The sequence below is a fragment of the Myxine glutinosa genome, chromosome 5 (genome assembly GCF_964187855.1).
Source record: "Myxine glutinosa chromosome 5, kmMyxGlut1.1, whole genome shotgun sequence".
NCBI lineage: Eukaryota > Metazoa > Chordata > Myxini > Myxiniformes > Myxinidae > Myxine > Myxine glutinosa.
Genome location: NC_136265.1, coordinates 34662017 through 34686169, shown reverse-complemented (window position 1 = coordinate 34686169; position 24153 = coordinate 34662017). Strand labels below are relative to the sequence as shown.

The following is a 24153-nucleotide window of genomic DNA, read 5'->3' as shown; positions in this document are numbered from 1 at the left end:
ATGCCAAGGGCGATCCCACGGACAGGCGAGGGGTGGGCTTTGGGCGAGTCTGCAGAGCGGTGTGAGAGAGGACACAGGGAGAAACCAGAGAGTGAGTCCACGAGCAATACCTAGGGCAAACCATTGAGATGTGGCATGAGACAGCCCAAGGGTGAATCAGTAAGAGGAAGTACAAGCGAACGAGCAGGAGACAACCTGGAGGTAAGAGGAGGGCGATAGTGCCTGGGGCGAACCACAGAGTGGGTTCATGAGCGATCACGAGGGCAACCCATCGGGACGTGGCGGGAGAGAGCCCAGGGGCAAACCAATAAGATGAGGAACATGAGAACAGCATGAGACATCCCGGGGGTTGAGAGTGGGAGTGAGCAAGCCTGGGGCGTAGGTCATGCTCACTCGTGGACCTACAGAGTGGGTCCATACGCAAGCCCGAGGTAAACCCATTGTAAGAGGCAGGGGAGGGGAGAGGCTGGAGGCGAACCAGTCAGAGGAGGATCAAGCAAACAAGCATGAAGATGCCCTGGGATGAGAGTGGGGGAGCGAGCGAGCCTGGGGGCGAACTAGTCAGAGGAGGCACAAGCAAACAAGCATGAGGCAGCCCTGGGATGAGAGGGGGGAGCGAGCGAGCCTGGGGCGAACCAGTCAGAGGAGACACAAGCAAACAAGCATGAGGCAGCCCTGGGATAAGAGGAGGGAGCGAGGGAGCCTGGGGAAAAACCGCACAAGCAAACAAGCATGAGGCAGCCCTGGGATGATAGTGGGGGAGCGAGGGAGCCTGGGGGAAAACCGCACAAGCAAACAAGCATGAAGCAGCCCTGGGATGATAGTGGGGGAGCGAGCGAGCCTGGGGCGAACGAGTCAGAGGAGGCACAAGCAAACAAGCATGAGGCAGCCCTGGGATGATAGTGGGGGAGCAAGGGAGCCTGGGGGCAAACCGCACAAGCAAACAAGCATGAGGCAGCACTGGGATGATAGTGGGGGAGCGAGGGAGCCTGGGGGAAAACCGCACAAGCAAACAAGCATGAGGCAGCCCTGGGATGATAGTGGGGGAGCGAGGGAGCCTGGGGGAAAACCGCACAAGCAAACAAGCATGAGGCAGCCTTGGGATGAGAGGGGGGAACGAGCGAGCCTGGGGCGAACCAGTCAGAGGAGGCACAAGCAAACAAGCTTGAGGCAGCCTGGGATGATAGCGAAAGGGAGCCTGGGGGCGAACCAGTCAGAGGAGGCACAAGCAAACAAGCATGAGGAAGCCCGGAGATGATAGTGGGGGAGCGAGGGAGCCTGGGGGAGAACCAGTCAGAGGAGACACAAGCAAACAAGCATGAGGCAGCCCGGAGATAGTGGGGGAGCGAGGGAGCCTGGGGGCGAACCAGTCAGTGGAGGCACAAGCAAACAAGCATGAGGCAGCCCGGAGATAGTGGGGGAGCGAGGGAGCCTGGGGGAGGACCAGTAGTGCCAGTCAGAGGAGGCACAAGCAAACAAGCATGGGGCAGCCCGGGGATGATAGTGGGGGAGCGAGGGAGCCGGGGGCGAACCAGTCAGTGGAGGCACAAGCAAACTTGCATGGGGCAGCCCGGGGATGATAGTGGGGGAGCGAGGGAGCCGGGGGCGAACCAGTCAGTGGAGGCACAAGCAAACTTGCATGAGGGAGGGTTTCAAACCAAAAGCGAGGCATGGAGAACTGTGTGGTGTCTGCCATTGCCAAAAGCCACATGTGAGCGGGAAGACTGCAGGAAATCTACCTCGACATTGATATCCTTGTTTTCCGACACCCCTGCAAAAGAAAGATTATTCCACCATCTGATAACAACCAAAACTGCAGATATTTGTATATTATCTCGCGTACACAGCAACGGAACAACCCACTCCGTGAACCAAGAAGGCAACGCACTCAGACCCTCCACCACCCATGATCCCCATGAACATCTGTGAAATTCCCCAGCGATGGAGGTTATTTTAAGGGAAACCCGAATGACAAAGACAGAGGGATTGAACTTCAAGTTTAAAATGGCGAAAAAAGTTTGATATTCTTTTGCAAAATTTAAATTGGGGCTTTAAAGAGTGAAATTTAGGAGTTTCTCGAAAGTCGAAACGTTCAAGTTGTGACCGCGTGTTGATGAGTGGGCGTGGCGTGCGAGGAGGTCACGCGGGGTTAAGGGGGCGTGGCGTGGACGAAGCCGTGGCCAATGCGCGCAGCGGCCAAGTGTATAACTATAAACCCACCAGATGAAATCTGTGCAATGACTGCAAAAGGTCGGCTGCTTGAAGAAGCGCGCGATGAACTGATGGTCCTTCACCTCGGACACCTTCTTCTGCTTCACGGCACCTTTCCGGGCGAAGCGTGGAGTCCGCGGCGGGGACGAGCAACCGTCCTCCGCCATCCCGATCATGTCCGTGACCCCGGCATCGCCCTCCGTAACCGCACCTTCACTCATCACCTCGCTCCACCGGTCCCACGGGGTCTCGACGCGACCGTTCAGCCACTCGGAGCCTCGTTCCCGCCACGAGCTCGCATGCCGGATACGCTGGGACGGGGACAGTTGGAGAGGTTCAAAAACACAATTTGACGCCAAATCCCTCGGGAGTTTTACCGTAACGCGTCAACTTCCCGCGCCGGTCATCATGTCGACAGGGGGGGGCGGTCGGCAGGGAATCGTGGACCGTGAGGAGGCGGGTCGTCATCGCTTACTCCTCCTCTCCCATGCTCTCCCCCCACCCGCGACTCCCAGGACCCGTGAATCGGCTCCGACTCGGCGCGACTTTAATGCGCAACACGCGCCCGACAGCACATCCGATGTTCGTTTCAAGGAACGCCCCTCAAGCATAAGCCGCGCCCCTTAACTGTAGTCCCCACCTCGAAACCCCCAAGCTTCACGTATTGTACGTACGATCTGAGCATGGGATGTTGGGGCGGGTGGCGAGTTGATCACTAAAATTAAATAAACAAGAGGATATCATGCGGAGCACGATACTTGCAAAATCCGCCCTCCCACCCCCAAAAGTTTTCCATTGATACAGCAAATTGTCCATTTCATGAACATTAAAATTTACCATCTTGATCAAAGCTCAGGTCAACAGGATGAAAAGTGACGATTTTTCAGATGAAAAATGATGATTTTAGAAGTTTGTCCTTGAGTTGACCTTTGACCTCATAAATAGTTGGTTTCCCAATTCAGTGTGGCAATACACAAATGCTGTTCTATTTTCAAGTCAATCGGATGAAAATTGATGGGTTTTCAGATGAAAATTGATTTTGGAACTTTGACCTTCAGTTGACCTTTGACCTCATAAATAGTTGGTTTCCCAATTCAGTGGCAAGACACAAATGCTGTTCTATTTTCAAGTCAATCGGATGAAAATTGATGGGTTTTCAGATGAAAATTGATGATTTTGGAACTTTGACCTTTGACCTTTTGACCTCAAAAAGTTGGTTTCCTAATTCAGTGAGGCAATATGCAAATGCTGTTCAATTTTCAAGTCAATCGGATGAGAATTGACGGCTTTTTAGATGAAAATTGATGACTTAAAATTTGACCTTGAGTTGACCTTTGACCTATTGACCTCAAAAATAGTATGTTTCCCAATTCAGTGTGGCGATATGCAAATGCTGTTCAATTTTCAAGTCAATTGGTTGAGAATTGATGGCTTTTTAGATGAAAATTGATGACTTAAAATTTGACCTTGAGTTGACCTTAGACCTCAAAAATAGCTGGTTTCCAAAATCCAAAATGGCGGCCATACAGGTGTCTGTGCAAATGCCAACATTGATTTTCGGATTCTCCATGCTCTGATGATTCCAAAAATGTACAGGTTTGCTAACCTTCCACAATTTTGAACGAAATTATATTTGTTATCATAGTGAACCTGACTAATAGTCTCGCATCCCCTTCAGGGCGAGACCAATACCTTGGCATCCGCATCACATTACCTATCCCATCAAATGTCCCACTCCGCAATACACAAGGTTCAATTTGAACCGAAGGATGGCAAGCTCCAAGATACAGCACCCCCTGCAGGAACCGCACCCGGATGGCAGTTCTTTTTCCAAAGTCCGATTCAATTATTCAGAAGGAGAGAACTTATGATCGCACGGAACAAGCAAATGAACTCTCCTGCCCTCCGACAACACCGGACCCTTCCATGGTCTCCAATCTAAGGGCTGCACAAACCGGGGTTCCGATACAATTTGGCACCTTCACGCCTAATCTGTTGGAAGCTATCAATTGCACAGCCAGCAGGATCGTTATCAAGTATTTGTTCAACTGCCAAATAATTCGGCTCAAAAGTGTGGGATATTAAACGGGGGGGGGGGAATGCGTGTGAGTGTGCATGCGGACTTTCATGATAAAGCTGGAAGTCGTTGAAGACTTTGGTGATGACAATAAAGACTCCTCTGAGCAAAACCTCTCAAAGTTGAACCGGAACTCAAACCGGTTGAGCGAACATGCAAAAGATATCCAAAACCATTCGATCGCTATCGGAGCGGTACTTTAGACCCTGGAAGGGTCACGCCCCGAGAGGATCCCCATTCGTGGAAAATAATAGATGGAAGAGTCGCAGAAACAAAACGAAAAACACAAATGTTTTGGTAACATTTTTTGAACTCGTTTTCTTTTTCCTCCCCTCAAGAAACATACAAAATATTTGCACAAGAAGTATTCCGACATTGTAATGGAATCTCCAAAAACCAGCATTACAAATAAAGCACGTCCATCCGTTACAAATTGAATAAATAAAGTTTTGCAGTGAAGTTGCATCCTGCATTGCATGCTTGTGGCTTGTCTTGCACTACCCTCCAACCCCTACCATTTACAGTAGAAAAACCGAAAGAAAAATCGAACAAAAAGAGGTAATTTTTGACCAATGGGATGAATCCAATTTGACTTGACCTTTGACCCAATGCAAACGGACTCCTTATGCAACAAAAGCTGTTGTAATCACAAATCCAAACAGAAATAAAATCAAAAGATGGCCTGCCTGAGCAGACTCGATGCTTCGATGAAATAAAAACCCGACGCAATATTTTCTCAGCTTTCAGTTGAGCCAAGTTTTTTGTTTTTTTTAAGGCACGTGGCAAGAGGGTGTGCATGCACGGACAATGAGGAGTCACGTGGGAGAAGGTTCAGGTTAAATAGAATGATGACATCGGGTTGGGCCGTGACATGGACTTGAGGCTCAGACGAGCCCCGCATCCCGCGCCATGTTGTAGAAAACCCCTCGCTTGGCCAGCAGAGCGGTTGGGCTGTCAAACTCTGCGATCTCACCGTGGTCCAGCACGATCACTCTGGGGATGGTGCGCACTTTGCAATTAGAAAGCAGAAATGCAACGAGCAAAACAAAGTGCGTTCCTTCACTCAAATTTCGACCGGAGGAACAGTTCAACAATACTTCACACTTGTAAAAAACCAACAACAACAGGCATTTTAAGGCCATTTTCCCTGCTAGAGCGGGGGTTAGCCTTGCAGGCCCCATCACAATCTTCTCCATCTCTCCTTGTTAACCCCCTTGCCCGCATTTCTTCTTCCACCATCTTCAACAAAGTCTTTCTCGGTCTTCCCCGTCCTCTACTTCCTTCTACATTCATTTCCATCACTCTTCTCAACCAGTCACTTTCATCCTTCCTCAACACATGACCAAACCATCTCAACCTGTTCCTCTTCACAGCATCAATCACAGGCTCTATTCCCATCATCTTCCGCAATTCATCATTTGTCTTCCTCTCTCTCAACGATACTCCGCACATCCACCGAACCATTCGCATTTCCACCCTTTCCAGCCTTCGTTGCTGCTCTACGTTCATTACCCATGTCTCGCTCCCATAAATCAAAACACTTCTCACACATGCAGCACACACCTTTCCCTTCAGCAAAAAAAAAACAAAGCAAAAAACAAAACAAAGACCAATTGGTAAAAATCACAGAAATTAAACACCTCCTCTTTGGGGTCATCGTCCCAAATAATTTGAGATGTGTCTGCTATTTCGCACGACCGAGTTGTTTTTACCGAGTGTAGTCCATGATCGTGTTCAGCCGGTGAGCAATGGTGAGCACAGTGCAGTCATGGAATTCCACACGGATAGTGTTCTGAATGAGGTCGTCGGTCTTCAAATCGACAGCCGCGGTTGCCTCATCAAGGATCAACAGACGGGATTTGCGCAGCAACGCGCGGGCCAAGCACACCAGTTGCCTCTGTCCAACACTGCATGAAGTACAACAGACATGGATCAATTTCATTATCAATGTCCAGTCTTCAACCTCCCCACCCTCCCTTTGCACCACACTTCAATCACCTCAAGTTTTCTCCACCCTCGGTGCAAATGTGCTGCAGTCCATCGGGTAGCGAGAGAATGAAATCGCTCAAGTGGGCCAATTGCAGTGCTCGCCAAACGTCTTCATCAGATAGAGAGCCAAATGGGTCCAGGTTCATTCGAAGAGTCCCCGAAAACAAAACGGGATCCTGTGTGACGACGAAAACAAGAACGCAGGAATCATGCGTACATCCACAATCAAAAGCAGAGAGTTTTTGTGGTTCATTCTAGAAAATAATTATTTTTAAAAATAAATCAAAGCTCCAGGAAAGAATTGGGAATTTGGCCAAGCTAAGGCCGACGACGACCACCTTCATTTTTTTTTTTTTTTGTATACTAAATCGAGGCTCGTGAAAGAGCTAACAATCACAAAGACCTAACATAACATAACACAGAGCTAACACAGACAAACAAAATTTATAAAAAGAGGGAGTGGTAGACAAGATGGGGAGAGAAGGGGAAGCACACAAACACAACATTTGAGAGCAGGGACATCGGGAGACGTGCGGGAGGGGGAGGGCTTGGGGGGAGGAGGGGTGGGAAGGGGGGGGGGGAGTATAAAACACAAGGACACCAAGGACTTCAAGGAAAGAAGTTGGTATTTCAAAAAAGTGGATTTGGGAAGAAATTAGCAGGGGGAGAAAAGATCAAGGTTTTGGATGTGGGAAGATAAGACATGGTGATGAACAGCTGTTTTAAAGACCTGGAGGGAGGAGAGGGATTGAAGAGAGTGAGGGAGATTGTTCCAGAGACGGGAGAAAAGAGGAATGAGCAGAGTCTTGATTTTGGCAGTTTAACCATAAGAGGGTTGCAGGCAGATTTTGTACGACCTGTAGGAATATTTGGGGGACAGAGCCCAGAGAGAGATGGGGGGGGGGGGGCAAGGCCGGAGAGGAGTCGGTAGAAGACGGAAAGACCACCAACCTGCCTGCGGTGAGTGAGTGAAAGGCCCTCGGAGTTAGCTTCATCGCGGGAGATTCCAATGATTCTGAACGCTTTGGTTTCAACAGCGTGAAGACGAGGTAGGTGTGAGGCAGGAGCACCAGCCCAGAGGGGAGAGCACTATTCCATTGAGCTGTGGATGAAAGCCTTGTATGTGGTGAGGAGCTCGGGTGTGCCAAGGAAGGACTTCGCACGACGGAGGATGCCCAGTCGGCGACTGGCTTTGGAGGCCAGATTTGAAATGTGGTTTTCCCAGGAAAGATCATGGCAGATAGTGAGACCCAAAAGCTTGAGTGACAGAACTTCTTGGAGAGGATTATTCAGAAAGTGGATGGGAGGGTTGTCCAGTCGGTCTTTTCGGAGAGACATCGTAAGAGTGTGAGATTTGTCAGGATTGAAAGACATGTTCCACTTGTTTGCCCAGTCTGATTTTGTCCAGGTCCGCAGAGAGTGAGGAGGCTGCAGACTGCCGATCTGAGGGATGAGGAATGGAGCGGCAGAGAGTAGACTCATCAGCAAAGAGATAGAGAGGATTTTCAAGAGAGTCAGAGAGATCATTGATGAAGACCAGAAAAAGCACAGGGCCCAGAACACTGCCTTGGGGAACTCCAGCCTGAACAAGAAGAGGAGATGAGAGAAACCCATTCAGGGCCACACGTTGACTATGACTAGAGAGGAAGTCCACCAGCCATGCGTGGAGATTTCCATGGATACCAAAGGAGGAGAGTTTGGTGAGCAGAGCGGGGTGCAAGACCGTATCGAAGGCACGTGATATGTCAAGGGAGACAGCTCTAATTTCCTGTTTGGCATTGAGGACCTCCATCCATTGTTGAGAAAGCAGAAGCAGCATGCCCAGAGTAGAGTGACCTTGTCTGAAACCAAATTGATGATCAGAGATCAAGCATTGGAGAAGAGGAAAGATTTCATATCCGAAGCAATGATGGATTCCATGACTTTGCTGATAAATTGGGAGAAGGCCGATTGGTCTGTCGCTGCTAGGATCTGTTTTTGCACATTTTTTGTGCAAAGCGGTGATGTTGGCTGATTTCCAAGCAGATGGCAGATGACCTTGAGCAAAAGAGAGGGTGAAGAGAACAGAGAGAGGGAGTGAAAGAGCGGAAGAACAGGATTTTAGGACCCGTGGGCTGATGCAGTCAGGCCCAGTTGCAGAATCAGAGTCGAGGGTTGACAGAAACTTTTCCACCTTGTCAGGAGGAAAGGACACAGAGTCCAGGAGCAGCTGGGTACGACTGGGTACGGTGGGTACAGAGAGGGATGGGTTTGGGACACAGGATTTAGAGGCAAACACAGAGTTGAGGCATTCAGCTTTTTCACGTGCAGAGTCAGCTGTGTAGCCGTTTGAGGTGATGGAGGGGATGGAGGGGGAACAGACACCAGAAACAGATTTGACCAGATGCCACCAGGATTTGGAAGAGGGAGACAGATAAGAGAGTTCGGTCTTGAGAACGGAGAGATATTGTTTCCTGGCTCTCCTGAGGGTGGACACACACTTGTTTCGGGCTTTGTGAAAGGAAATGAGATTTCCTTCCATTGGATTTGCTTTCCAGGAGACGAAGGCAAGTTGTTTCTGGGCAACAGCCTCACCACAAGATTCCGTGTACCATGGACGGGAGGAAGGGTATGACAACTGAAGACGAGATGGGATAAATCTGTGCATGAGAGAGAGCAATTTACTTTGTAAGAATTCCCAGGATGAGTTGATGTCAGAGGCGGTAGAGATGGGAGACCAGTCCAGATGATTGATGGCTGCTTGAAGACCGTGCCAGTTGGCCTGAGTGAAATGCCAGACTCGTCGACGCTGAGGAGGCTCTCTGAGAATGGTCAGAGAGATGTCCACTTTAACAAGCACATGATCAGATGAGCCGATTGGAGCAGAAGAAGAGCAGCAGACATTTTCAGGGAAGTTAGTCAAAACCAAGTCCAGAAGAGAAGATGCTCCGTTGGCTGAGATCCGGGTCGGGAAATTGACAGATTGTGTCAGTCCCAGTGATCAAGTCCCAAGTCCCAAGATGTCAATCCCAAGATCACACAATGGCCGAATCTACCACCTTTAATATCCTTCGGGAAACGTCTATTTCAATCTTCAGGGTGGTCCAGAATGATGTGCAACTTTTTAAACATCTATCGTAATTTTACCAACGTGACCCTTTTTATTATCAGGATGCCTAAAGTGTTTTTGCATAGAGGTTTCAGCCATGTCGGGCAATTTCTCTGTGCCCCAGCGGACGATCACTTCAGATATGTTTTTCACGCTAAAGTCATATGTTTATACACAAAGACAGTTTCGTAGGTTCTATCCAAATGCAAGAATTCCGCAACACAAAACCATCAAACGTATTGTTCAAGCGTTTAGAGACACTGGAAATGTGAACGACCAAATTCAAGTATTCTTTTTAAGCTAAAGGGGAACCTAAATGCAATTTCTTTTTTCCTGAAAACTTTTGAAAACCATTAATCACGGCCTAATTTGAAGGTTTTTGAATTTTTCTTTCCAATCACAAAGTGTCGAGAGAAAAAAAAAAGCCCAAGAGCCGATTTTCGATTTCGCCAGTGACGTAACTCTATGAACTCACCTTGATCAAAATGGCGGTTTACATAGACAACCATGTATTTCAAGCTCGGAGTCCGATATCGATTCCACCAACATAAGCAACACTGAAAGTTCTCAGCATGTTGAAATTGATCAGTGTGATTTTAAGAAACTATTGGAGACAAAACAAGGGATGGAAACTATTTTGCGGGAACTGTGGAACCGTATCATTTTGAGCTTTATGCGAGCAATTCAGACAAATATGGCGACAATCAAGGTGTTGTTGAAGATGAAAAAGCTGGTCACACGTTCACTACAGATTGGTAGGTTTTGTTTTTTCCGTTCAATTGAAGGTTTATCAGGGATTTTGCATTACTTGAAGCAAAAGACATTTTGCATTACATGTCCCCGACACGTCCCAACACGCCTGAACACGCCCTGACGCCGCCCGGGCATGTCCTGACACGTCCCGACACCGCCCGGGCACGCCCCCGACACCGCCCGGGCACGCCCCCGACACCGCCCGGGCACGCCCCCGACACGCCCCCGACACCGCCCGGGCACGCCCCCGACACCGCCCGGGCACGCACCCGACACCGCCCGGGCACGCCCCCGACACCGCCCGGGCACGCCCCCGACACCGCCCGGGCACGCCCCCGACACCGCACGGGCACGCCCCCGACACCGCACGGGCACGCCCCCGACACCGCACGGGCACGCCCCCGACACCGCACGGGCACGCCCCCGACACCGCACGGGCACGCCCCCGACACCGCACGGGCACGCCCCCGACACCGCCCGGGCACGCCCCCGACACCGCCCGGGCACGCCCCCGACACCGCCCGGGCACGCCCCCGACACCGCACTGGCACGCCCCCGACACCGCACAGGCACGCCCCCGACACCGCACGGCACGCCCCCGACACCGCAAGGGACGCCCCCGACACCGCACAGGCACGCCCCCGACACCGCACAGGCACGCCCCCGACACCGCACAGGCACGCCCCCGACACCGCACAGGCACGCCCCCGACACCGCACAGGCACGCCCCCGACACCGCACAGGCACGCCCCCGACACCGCACAGGCACGCCCCCGACACCGCACAGGCACGCCCCCGACACCGCACAGGCACGCCCCCGACACCGCACAGGCACGCCCCCGACACCGCACAGGCACGCCCCCGACACCGCACAGGCACGCCTCCGACACCGCACAGGCACGCCCCGACACAGCCGCCAAAATGGGGAATGAATGCTTTGTCCCACCATCGCAGGCTGCCCCGGTGTCCTGGACATTATCGGATTGTCCCATCTCATACTTTCCCAGGATGCTATTTGCATCCGTTTTCATGCCATGTCGTGTCCGTGTTGATGTCCCGCCCCAATGAAAGGGGAAGTGAGAGGTAAAATGGCTGTGAGGTGGTGGGGAGGTGAGATTGGTCGCCGGCAGGCCAACTAACAAGTGTTTGATTCACAGCTCAAATTGCCTGTGTACATGCGCTGGTTTCTGGGTAGAGATCGTCTTGGAATTTTGAGCGACAGCTGTTTCTTCCACTCAATCGTGGGGATGACATCCTCTCTCAATCGTGGCGAATAACAAAAATGTATATTGCCATCTCTGTTGTTTCATAACTGTGTTCTGTACAATGTTCCGAGCACAAAAGCGAAGAGTATGTAGGCCCGATCCACAATCAGGTATTTTGGACAAACTTCGTCCAATTTCTGGTAAACCGAGGGTCTTTCAGCCTTTGGTGCAGCATGGAACTATCTTAGTTTACATTACCACAAACGTCTAAGGATGCATCGATTCGGCATATATTTGTGGAAGATCAAAAATTATTCGCCGTTTGAGATAAAACGTACCACGATGCAACTCAGACAGTGTGGTGCAGCTGTGGCGGTCGACTCACAGGTGCTAAGCATGAAGAAGAAGAAGATTGTCTTTTAATTGCAAAATTACCCACTTTATAAATTGGAAAAACGGAAAAAGACATCACATTGATTATATATGGTATTGTAGCGGCTACCGCTGGGTTTACACAATCGCCTTGCACCTACCAAGGACGCGGAGCGATCACCATGCCGGGCTCGTCCAGGACGCCCGGGCAGGCCCGCGCTCGACTTGCCAGGCCGCGTCCGGGACGCCCGGGCATGCCCGGTCATGCCCGCCCTCGACTTGCCAGGCCGCGGCCAGGACACCCGGCCACGCCCCCTCTCGCCTTTCCCGGGCAAACGCTCCGGGATAATGTGTGTATATATATTGCTGCCCGATAAACGGGCTTTTGGAGAGTACCCAAGTCGTTTGGTGACAATAAAGAAACTCGGACGAATTCCAGCTTTTTGTCGCGTCCATTCTTCCGATTACGTGGGAGCACAGCTCCTTCATTGGTGACCTACCGACATGGACACGGCAGTTGCCCTGAAACTGCCTACCTTCTGGGAGGCTCACGCGGCAGTTTGGTTCGCCCAGGCGGACTCCCTGTTCGCCCTGCGAGGCATCACGGCCGACGACACCGCTTCCACCATGTGGTAGCAGCGCTCGGTTCAGCCACCGCGGCCCGTGCCCTGAGCCTCCTCGAGAGCCCGCCAGCCGCTGACAAATACGGCGCGATTAAAAAGCTCCTCCTCGACGCTTTCGCCCTCCCATCGGCGGAACGCGCACGGCGCCTGCTCGACCTGCCCGAGCTCGGCGACACGCGCCCGTCCGAGCGAATGGACTACATGCTTTCGCTGCTCGGCGAGCACTCTCCGGCATTCCTGTTCCGGGAGCTGTTCCTCCGTCAGCTGCCTAGCCCGGTACGCCTCGCCCTGGCGAGCACGACGATCACGGATCCCCGCGCCCTCGCCAGGGAAGCCGACAAGATCTCCGCGGCAGGCCAACGCATTGCAGCAGCGACCTGGGGCCCACCGCCGTCCGACGAAATGCCCATGGCGCCCGCGCACCCGGCACGGTCGACGACCGAACTGCCGACGCAATTGGCGGCTGCAACGCCGAGCCGACCACCTCCAGCACGACGACCGGGGCCTCCACCTGACCAAGCGTGGTGTTACTATCATGCCAGGTTCGGACAGAAGGCCCGGACATGCCGACCCCCGTGCACCTTCGGCAGGCCGGGAAACGGCCGGGCCGGCATTCATTACCAGCCATGAGCGCCGGCCACACGGGCAACTTACTGTTCATCACGGACAAAGCGTCCGGACGGCGCTTCCTGTGCGACACCGGCGCCCAACTGAGCGTCATACCCGCCTCCGATCAGGACAGGCAGTCCACGGTTTGCGGCCCCTCCTTGGTTGCGGCCAATGGATCGGCCATCCGCACCTTCGGCCCGCGCAACGTCACCCTCTGCTTCGGCGGCCAACGCTTTACTTGGACTTTTGTAACCGCCAGCGTGCCCATGGCTCTGCTAGGCGCCGACTTCCTCTGCGCACGCGAACTGCTGGTGGACGTCCAACGGCGTCGTCTCATCAACGCCGAGACCTTCAGCTCCCTGGTATGCACATTGAGCAGCTCCGCTCCGACCGAGCTGGCATGCGCCCTCCCAGCGGCGAACGAGTTTGCTCGCCTGCTCACGGAGTTCCCGGCCCTCACGCGGCCGACGTTTTCGGCCGTCGCAGTACGACATGGGATCGAGCACCACATACCAACCACGGGCCCGCCGGTCTACGCCAGAGCCCGCCGCCTCGACCCAGCCAAGCTCGCCATGGCCAAAGCCGAGTTCGACGCTTTGGAACACCTCGGCATCGTGCGGCGCTCCGATAGCGCGTGGGCTTCGCCACTACACATCGTCCCAAAACCAGGGGACGGCTGGCGCCCATGTGGCGACTACCGCCGCCTTAACGACGCTACCACACCCGACAGGTATCCGATCCCGCACATCCAAGACTTCTCCGCCCGTCTGGCAGGACGGGTCATTTTTTCAAAAATCGATCTCATACGGGGATATCACCAGGTACCTGTCAGGGCGGCCGACGTCCCTAAAACGGCCGTCATCACGCCGTTCGGCTTATTCGAATTCCTGGGGATTCCGTTTGGCCTCAAGAACGCGGCTCAGGCGTTCCAGCGCTTCATGGACGGCGTGCTGCGTGACCTGCCGTTCCTCTTCGTTTACCTGGACGACATCCTCGTCGCCAGCACGTCCCGGGCCGAGCACCTCCTCCACCTCCGAACACTGTTCGGGCGCCTCAGCGAGCACGGCCTCATCGTCAACCCGGCCAAATGCCACTTCGGCACGACGGCCGTTTGTTTTTTGGGCCACCACATCACCAAGAACGAGGCCATGCCGCTGCCAACCAAGGTCGAGGCCATCACCACGTTTCCGCGTCCCCGCTCCATAAAGGCCCTGCAGGAATTCCTGGGAATGGTGAATTTCTATCACCGCTTCGTGCCCCGCCCTGCTCAACTCATGCGGCCCCTCTACGAAGCCCTCCGGGGCAAGCCGGCCAAGCACGACGTCGTCTGGTCCGCAGCAATGGACGCGGCCTTCCAAAGCTCAAAGCGGGCCCTCGCCGACGCAACACTGCTCGCTCACCCGGTGCTCAACGCTCCCATCGCCCTCACCACGGATGCCTCCGACTACGCGGTGGGCGCCGCACATGAGCAATGGGTGAACGGGGTTTGGCAGCCACTCGCTTTTTTCAGCCGGCAGCTCCGGCCGAACGAGCTCAAATATAGCACGTTTGACCGTGAGCTCCTCGGTCTACACCTGGCCGTTTGCCATTTCCGCCACCTCCTGGAGGGCCGACCCTTCACGGCGTTCGTCGACCACAAGCCGTTGGTTTACGCAATGGCCAAGGTCACGGAGCCGTGGTCGGCCCGCCAACAGCGCCACCTCTCCGCCGTGTCGGAGTTTACCACGGACATCCGGCACGTCGCCGGCAAAAACAACGCCGTGGCCGACTGTCTTTCTCGGGCCAGCGCGAACGCGGTCCACCTCGGCGTGGACTTCGCGCTTATGGCGGCGGACCAAACCACCGACACCACGGTGCAAGCCCTCCGGGCGGTGGACACGGGCCTCCGCCTGGCCGACATCCCCTTCGCGGACACTGTCCTGCTCTGCGACGTCTCCCAAGGCCAGCCTCGCCCCAACGTGCCCGTTACCTGGCAACGCCGCATCTTCGCCTCCCTCCACGGCCTTTCCCACCCGGGCCGGAAAGCTTCCCAGAAGCTGGTGTCGGCGCGATTCGTCTGGCACGGCCTTCGACGGGACGTCCGCGATTGGACCAGCACCTGCACAGCCTGCCAACAGGCCAAGGTCCACCGACACACCCAGGCCCCGCTGGCACCTTTCACCGTGCCCGAACGACGTTTCGACCACGTCAACGTGGATCTGGTGGGCCCCCCTCCCCCCATCACGGGGGTTCACACACCTGCTCACCATGGTGGACAGGACCATCAGGTGGCCGGAGGCCGTTCCCCTCGTCTCCACCACCACCGCTGACGTGGCGCAGGCTTTTATCGCCACCTGGGTCGCCCGCTTCGGCGCACCGGCGGACATCTCGTCGGACCGCGGACCGCAGTTCACCTCCGAGCTGTGGGGCGCGGTCGCCCGCAACCTGGGGGTCAAGCTCCACCGTACTACGGCCTACCACCCCCAAGCCAACGGGTTGTGCGAGCGATTCCACCGCTCCATGAAGGCCGCGCTCATGGCTGGCCTTCAAGACGGCGGTTGGGCCGACCGGCTGCCGTGGGTCCTTTTGGGCCTCCGCACGGCCCCCAAGGAGGACCTCCGGGCATCCACCGCCGAGCTTGTCTACGGCCAGACGCTACGCGTCCCGGGCGAATTCGTGCCCGACGCTACCAGTCCCTGGTCCACAGCTCACCAGCGCTCGGACCTCCAGGAGGCCGCCCGACAGTTTGCCCCCGTGCCAACATCCCACCACGGTGACCCCCAGTCCTACGTCCCCCCCAGCGCTTCGCACAGCGGAGTACGTTTTTGTGCGTCATGACGCACATCGGGGGCCACTCCGGCCGCCGTACGACGGGCCCTTCCGGGTCCTGCGACGGGACGACAAGTCGTTCGTCATCGACATCGGCGGCAGGTCGGACCGGATTGCGGTGGACCGCCTCAAGCCGGCGCACGTGGACATCGACCAACCGCCACGGTTGGCCCTTCCGCCGCGGCGAGGCCGCCCCCCGTCCATGGTGCCCCCCACTCGACCGCCCACCACCACACCGGACCCCCCCCCCCCCCCCCCACGACCCGCCAGGGGTCGCTTCGGCCGGGTCATCAGGACCCCCCTCAAATTGACCCTGCCGGTGCAAGTCGATTCTGGGGGTACGTGTGTAGCGGCTACCGTTGGGTTAACACAATCGCCTTATTATTTTTTTTTTTTTTTTTTTTTTTTTTTTATACAAGGTCGAGGCTCGTGAAAGAGCGAACATTAATCACACAGAAAGACAAACCGACACAAAAAACATATAACATAGGGAGCGGTAGACAAGATGGGGAGAGAGGGGGAAGGACACAAACACAACATTTGAGAGCAGGGACCGAGAGACATGGAGACATCGAGAGATCTGAGAGAGGGCGAGGGCTTTGGGGGGGGGGGGGGGGGGACGGCGCTTCCGGCAAGCCTTGCACCTACCAAGGACGCGGAGCGATCACCATGCCGGTCTCGTCCAGGACGCCCGGGCAGGCCCGCGCTCAACTTGCCAGGCCTCGGCCGGGACGCCCGGGCACGCCCGGTCATGCCCGCCCTCGACTTGCCAGGCCGCTCGGCCACGCCCCCTCTCGCCTTTCCCGGGCAAACGCTCCGGGATAATGTGTGTATATATATTGCTGCCCGATAAACGGGCTTTTGGAGAGTACCCGAGTTGTTTGGTGACAATAAAGAAACTCGGACGAATTCCAGCTTTTTGTCGCGTCCATTCTTCCGATTACGTGGGAGCACAGCTCCTTCAGTATCAAGGGATCGATTAGTGTTGAGGTGGTCTGAACGTTTGGGTTCGCCTTTAAAGGCCCAAGTTATGGACTGAATAAGCCTGGTGGTTGGCTTTCTGGGTTGAGATCACATCGTTGGAGTTGAGGTTGAGATCTTAGGGTCTTGGGTTTTCAGCCCCTGTCATGCCATTGAAATAACACCAAGTGGGTTGACTCAGCCTGCCATCTTTGCGAGGTCGACAAAATGAGTACAAAGTTTCTGGTAACGGGCACTGCATCAGCATCACAGCCGCAGGCTGCATAAAAAACATCAACATGGACTGTATAGTCCTCATCGAGGCCAGGTCTTAAATGGCATTTGAAGAGGCAGCTTATAACATGAGGAGATAAAGAAATTCAGAGCTGGGCAGTGAAGGGAAATTATCATAATGGCCCAACCTTGAGTTGCAAACGGCCATAGAATAATCATGTGATGTCGTGGCTTCCTGAGTATTTTGTGGTCTAATGGCTGATACCGAAGTAATATATAGAGAAAAGGAAAAGAACAAACATTACGGCATAATTCACGCGGGCTGAGTTTTGATGTCATATTGGGAGTCAATATGTCTGATTGCTTTTGACTCGAATATCAAGTACGTAGAGTTAGAACCTCCCCAGATGTGAGACCAGTACTCAATACAAGGACCAATCAATCCTTTTATATAATTGAAGGAACTGTTCAGACGAGAAGAATCTTTGACATCTGAACAGGACAGGCATTTGTACAATGTGATATTTCCAAAATAGATTTGATGTTACCGTAATACAAAGTATTACCTTGATAACATTTGACCGAACATACAGAGGTCGTCCATGAGGCCCTACGAGGAACATACGATGAGAAATCATGCTCCAATCCGAACATAGAGAGGTCGTCGGGATAAAACGAGATGTAGATCGAGCAAAAGAAGACTGAGCAATGTAAAAAAAACAAAAAAAAAAACAGAGTGTAATATTGAGTCGTCAGTGCGGGGTAATAACAAATAAACAAGAGCAATCAGAGATTGCAGAACCTCACCAGGATGTGTTTTCAGTGGTTTTTAAGGCTTTTGTGCCAAACAAAATATGGCGGCCGAACCACGTGACCGATGACGTCATCATTTTTCCCCTTCGCCAATTTATGCCTACATGACGCTCAAGAAATTTCATCTTGATCGGATGAAGTTTTGTACTTGTCGAATTATGACGTCATAATGGAAGCACCGATGACATCATCATCAACATATTTTATTCCCCATGGAGAGTTCTTTACAATGAGCCATGTCTCAATTTTTTTCTATTCAGCACTTCAGGAGATAGAGGTGCAAAGTTTTTCGATTTTTCCAAGATGGCGGCTGAACCACGGGACCTGTGACGTCATAATTATCATAAAAAAATTCTTCAGGTGGAATTGCACCTCTGGTGAAAATTTCCTGTCAATCGGACCAACCGTTGCAGAGATAATCATATATATTCTGTACGGACAAACAAACAGACAGACAGACAAACAAACAAACGGACTCAAATGCAATACCCTCTCCTCTGGTGAAGGTAATCTAAATATCTATAAAGCTTAGTTGACTTTTTGCTCCGCCAAATAACAGCGAAACGGAGTTGAGTAAAAGGGTGAAAATTCTACAGATGCTGTGATAAATAACTACCTCTGTCGGTTTGAATGTTTGAAAGAGAATAGACGTCTGGATCAATTTTTGAATTAAATTTAAATCCCGATTTATATCTATCTATAATTCCAGTAATCTCTGTGTGTATGTGTGTGTGTATGTATGCGACAACGATTTCTCGACAACTACCGGTCCGATATACTTGAAACTTGCCAGGTATATTGCTGGGGACCCGAGGATGTGCCTTTTCAAGGTTTGAAATTAATCGGACAAGTACTTACCGAGCTATGGCGATTTAGCCGTTCGCCGTTCGCTTTGGCGTTGCGAATGGACCAAACCATTGCATGTAAATAGAGGGGGGGGGGTTCTGTGGTCGTTGCGAATGGACCAAACCATTCATGTAAATAGAGGGGGGGGTTCTGTGGTCGTTACTGCCACGTGGTTTCAAAGTTTTTTTTTGTTGTTGTTGTTTGCACGCATGATTTTTTGCACCCACGTACGGGCACGCCCTAGGATGTTTACACACACACACCCCTACACAAATTTTTTTTTTTTTTTTTTTTTGGCAAGGAACGGGCACCCACGTACGGGCACGTCCTAGCTTATATACACAAAGAATTAAGTTAAGCACCCCCCCGGTTTTTTTACAACCTCGCACATTACAAGTTTGTTGTCGTCAAAACAGTGTAATATACCCATGATATTGCTATATTTTCTGGAGAAGTGATATTATGGTCACATAAAAACATAACAATCATGCCGTTTTCAATATTTTATTCTGAATAATTTAAGGTGAAATTTTTTGGGAATTTTAGGCATATTTTCACCTCAATTTAAGTATGGAGCTATAGGTCCATCACGGACAGTGTGGATGACGTTTATGTTTTCTAACGTACAGTCATTGTTCTGAGAAGACCTCTAGCGATCTTTGCGTCAATAACGTGTGTAGGACCCACGTGATCGGATCACTGACTCAACCCTACGTCTCATAGACCCTGTAAGCCGTCGTATGCGTTGCTGTGGCAGGTTGTTCCATTCCCGATGTAATGCACGTTCCAATTCATCCAGATTGGCTATTGGAGGGACCATCTTCGCAATTTGTCGTCCCAACATGTCCCAAACGTGCTCGAGGGGGTTCAGGTCAGGACTGTACGCAGGCCAGGGGAAGGTTGTCACAGCACCTTGCTCCAGCAAGGCTCGGACGCGTCTCGCACGGTGAGGCCTGGCGTTGTCATCCATGAAGATGGGATTGACGCAAAGATCGCTAGAGGTCTTCTCAGAACAATGACTGTACGTTAGAAAACATAAACGTCATCCACACTGTCCGTGATGGACCTATAGCTCCATACTTAAATTGATGTGAAAATATGCCTAAAATTCCCAAAAAATTTCACCTTAAATTATTCAGAATAAAATATTGAAAACGGCATGATTGTTATGTTTTTATGTGACCATAATATCACCTCTCCAGAAAATATAGCAATATCATGGGTATATTACACTGTTTTGACGACAACAAACTTGTAATGTGCGAGGTTGTAAAAAAACGGGGGGGGGGGTGCTTAACTTAATTCTTTGTGTATATATAGTACGGGCATGCCCTAGTCTATCTATAATTCCACTAATCTCTGTGTGTATGTGTGTGTGTATGTATGCGACAACGATTTCTCGACAACTACCGGTCCGATATACTTGAAACTTGCCAGGTATATTGCTGGGGACCCGAGGATGTGCCTTTTCAAGGTTTGAAATTAATCGGACAAGTACTTACCGAGCTATGGCGATTTAGCCGTTCGCCGTTCGCTTTGGCGTTGCGAATGGACCAAACCATTCCATGTAAATAGAGGGGGGGGGTTCTGTGGTCGTTGCGAATGGACGAAACCATTTCATGTAAATAGAGGGGGGGGATTGTCACTGTACTCGCAAGCCGTTCGCCGTTCGCTTTGGCGTTGCGAATGGACCAAACCATTTCATGTAAATAGAGGGGGGGGATATAATTTTAGATAGATATATAGTACGGGCATATATATAGTACGGGCATGCCCTAGTATATAAAAACGCAGGTTGTCTGTGTGTGTCCGCGTTTTATTCAGAGATGGCTGAACGGATCTTCATCAAACCTTCAGAGGTTCATATCAGTGAGTGCCTGGGAGTGTTTTCGGCCAAAAAAAAAATTGAAAAAAAAAAGTTCGTTTTTTTGGAGTTTAAAAATAATAATAATAATCTATCTATAATTCCAGTAATCTCTGTGTGTATGTGTGTGTGTATGTGTGTGTGTGTGTGTATGTGTGTGTGTGTGTGTGTGTATGTGTGTGTGTCTGTGTGTCTGTGACCGCTGTTTCTCGACAACCACGGGTCCGATATACTTGAAACTTGCCAGGTATATTGCTGGGGACCTGAGGATGTGCCTTTTCAAGGTTTCATATTAATCGGAGAAGTAGTTACCGAGCTATGGCGATTTCTTTACCAAACTCCGCAAGCCGTTCGCTTTGGACCAAACCATTTCATGTAAATAGAGGGGGGGGGGGGGGGGGGGTTGTCACCGTACTCGCAAGCCGTTCGCTTTGGCTTTGCGAATGGACCAAACCATTTCATGTAAATAGAGGGGGGGGGGATATAATTTTAGATATATATATAGTACGGGCATGCCCTAGTAATAATAATAATAATAATAATAATAATAAACGCTCGATAGTGCCAAAGCCTTTTTAAATGAATGACAGTTATATACAAGTACACATTCACGTAAATAAATACAAAACAATTACCAGACATTTGAATACAAATAAATCAAACAATTCCGGAAGTGTACGAATTTGGTAGTATGGTTTCTTCTTCTTCCTGATCGGCATCACACTTAACTCAGAAACGTGAGCCACATTCACTCAGAAACGAAGTAATATATCCACACTCCCCCTTCCTCTCCTGCCTCCCCCCTCCCCTCCCCTCCCCTCCCCCTCTCCCCCCTCTCCCCACCCTTCCCCCCCTCCCCCCTCTTCCCCCATCCCCTTCCCCCTCTCCCCACCCCACCCTTCCCCCATCCCCCCCTCTCCCCCCCTCCCCAGCAAGGTTAGACTCCTTGCTGGGGTGAAGTTGGATGCTTCATGACCAGTGAAGGCTCTGTTCAATGTAAGAAACTGTCAAATCGGAGATTACGACCGACGCGTACACACATACGCACACACACTCGTATGTACGTTAAACTGGTTTAACCTGTTCCACCTGCCCGTATTAGTTGGTGGACGTTAAATATCTTAAATATCCCACGGTGTCTGGCGTGAAGACGAGGTGAGCTGTCGCCGGCACAATGAACAAATTACAAATTCTTACCCTGACTTCCTCAGTTGGAGTGGTGATCCAACCAGGAATGTAGCCGAGTAACTGCTTCCTCATCACCAATGTACATCAAATAATAATAATAACAAGAATAATAATAATTTTTTTTTTTTAAATGCACACGCACACCTACCTCAATGGGGAATGGCAGAACATTCCCATTCCATGTGATTCTAGACTTCTGTACGATTAATACGGTAATTGTTTCGATTTATACAGCTAATGTGTCCAAAATTGTATATATATTTTTGATGGCAATTGAATACTGCATCGATTCCTTAACCCTATCCAGGCCAACAACAAAACAACTTGTTGTGGTGCAATCATTAAAGGCCAAATGCAGCCAGCACATGACGCCAATGCCATTCACAAATGTGCGCAATGCACGGCATCGCATGACACCAATAATGAGCTGGTATCCCGTGGCTTGCAATATGTAGAAACATGCCATGTGGCACAATGTGTCCAAGTAAAAGGTGCTTACACCTGATGCCTATAACTGCCTGGAAAAATAATGAAAAACTTCGGAATGTGCAATGCAAGAAAGGGAAGATAATCCCACTTCAAAACTTAAAAAATAATAATAATAATAATAATAATAAAAACAAGTAGAGCGACAAAGTACACCGCCCCCATGCCAAATAAAGAAATAACATATTCAACAGCGCGACAATGCCGGGGCACTTTCGGCACCAGGCAATGCCGCAGTGAATTGGTGTAGAATACCTGATTGTGTAATTAAAATAAATAAATTATGTTGGCAAAATAATTAATTTCTTCATCAATTGGCTAATAACATACCTAAACCACCACTGCTTCATCTGAATGTGGAACTTTTTCAAAATGTAATTGAGTAATTAATGAAAACAATTAAATAACTGATTAATTGATTAATCAATAAATCAATCGTACCCTTGACAGCCACATCACTTGGTCATTGTCGTGTCCAAATATCAGCTTCCTAGCTCAAAAGGTGCCCAAGATATTGCCCAGATAAGAAAGAAAAGAAATAAGCAACAAATCATTTTTTAAAAACAAAAAAGTAATTGTAAAATAATTACTTTCTTAATCAATTAAATTAATTTCTCAGACTCTCTGGAAAATCCTCTCTATCTCTTTGCTGATGACTCCACTCTCTGCCGCTCCATTCCTCATCCCTCAGATCAGCAGGCTGCAGCCTCCTCACTCTCTGCACACCTGGACAAAATCACAGACTGGTCAAACAAGTGGAACATGTCTTTCAATCCTGACAAACCTCACACTCTTACTTTGTCTCTCCGAAAAGACCGACTGGACAACCCTCCCATCTACTTTCTCAACAATCCTCTCCAAGAAGTTCTGTCACTCAAGCTTTTGGGTCTCACTATCTGCCATGATCTTTCTTGGGAAAACCACATTTCCAAGCTGGCCGACAAAGCCAGTCGCCGACTGGGCATCCTCCATCGTGCGAAGTCCTTTCTGGGCACGACTGAGCTCCTCACCACAAACAAGGCTTTCATCCGCAGCTCAATGGAACACTGTCCCCCCCCTGACACCCAGCTGGGCTTCACGCTGTTGAAACCAAAGCATTCAGAATAGTTGGAATCTCCCGCGATGAAGCCGATTCTGAGGGCCTTTTTCTCTTTCTCTCTCTCTCCTCTCCTCTCCTCTCCTCTCCTCTCCTCTCCTCTCCTCTCCTCTCCTCTCCTCTCCTCTCCTCTCCTCTCCTCTCCTCTCCTCTCCTCTCCACTCCTCTCCTCTCCTCTCCTCTCCTCCACACACATCGCAGGCAGGTAGGTGGTCTTTCTGTCTTCTACCGACTCCTCTCTGGCTTTGCTCCCCCTGTTCTGTCTGTGTTCTGTCCCCCAAATATTACTGCAGGACGCACAAGATCTGCCGGCAACCCTCTTCCGGTGAAACTGCCAAAATCAAGACTCTCTGCTCACCTTCACTCTTTCATTCCTCTTTTCTCCCGCCTCTGGAACAAACTCCCACACTCCCTTCAATCCCTTCAATCCCTCTCCTCCCTCCAGGTCTTTAAAACAGCTGTTCACCACAATCTCTTATCCTCCCCCATCCAAAACCGTGATCTTTTTTTACCCCCGTTAAAAACACCCCAAATCCACCCCTTTCAATCCCCAACTTCTTTCCTGAAATTTCTAGGAGTGAAATTCCTAGTAGTGTTCATTTGTTTCATGTCATGTACCCCTCCCTCCTCCCCAGCCCTCTCACAGATCTACCGATGTCCCTGTTCTCTACTGTTGTTGTGCTTCCCTCTCTCTCCCCCCTCTTGCCTCCCGCTCCCTTCATTGTATGTTTTATGTGTCTGTGCATGTTTTCATGTTCAATGTGTTAGCTCTTACACCAGCCTCGATTCTGTATACAAAATAAAAAAAAATTGGCTCATAGCATACCTAAACCACCACCATTTCATCTAAACCTGCAACTTTTTGAAAACCAAATAAGTAATTAATCGATTAATTGATTGATCCAAAAAATAAAAAATACCCTCAACAGTC

At 51.0% G+C, this 24153-nt stretch overlaps 2 protein-coding genes across 8 annotated transcripts in view; both read right to left on the bottom strand.

Moving 5' to 3' along the window:
* The window catches only part of LOC137427718 (protein kinase C alpha type), a 133162-nt gene extending 130340 nt beyond the window's left edge, over positions 1 to 2822 (bottom strand). For 2 of the 5 annotated variants that reach the window (XM_078777862.1, XM_078777863.1), the window contains exons 1-2: positions 2221 to 2822; positions 1740 to 1771 (exon numbers count right to left, since the gene is read on the bottom strand). In XM_078777862.1, coding sequence (XP_078633988.1) covers positions 1740 to 1771; positions 2221 to 2432 — 244 coding nt within the window. In that variant the 5' untranslated portion in view covers positions 2433 to 2822. Of the gene's footprint in view, positions 1 to 1658; positions 1772 to 2220 lie in introns of all 5 variants that reach the window. The other 3 variants (XM_078777860.1, XM_078777864.1, XM_078777861.1) reach the window with 2 other exon arrangements.
* Positions 2823 to 4580: 1758 nt separating this feature from the next.
* LOC137427716 (multidrug resistance-associated protein 1) overlaps positions 4581 to 24153 on the bottom strand; it is a 126921-nt gene continuing 107348 nt past the window's right edge. For all 3 annotated transcript variants that reach the window (XM_068117403.2, XM_068117404.2, XM_068117405.2), the window contains 3 exons: positions 6287 to 6453; positions 6001 to 6195; positions 4581 to 5281 (listed from right to left, as the gene is read on the bottom strand). In XM_068117403.2, coding sequence (XP_067973504.2) covers positions 5173 to 5281; positions 6001 to 6195; positions 6287 to 6453 — 471 coding nt within the window. In that variant the 3' untranslated portion in view covers positions 4581 to 5172. The remainder of the gene's footprint in view (positions 5282 to 6000; positions 6196 to 6286; positions 6454 to 24153) is intronic.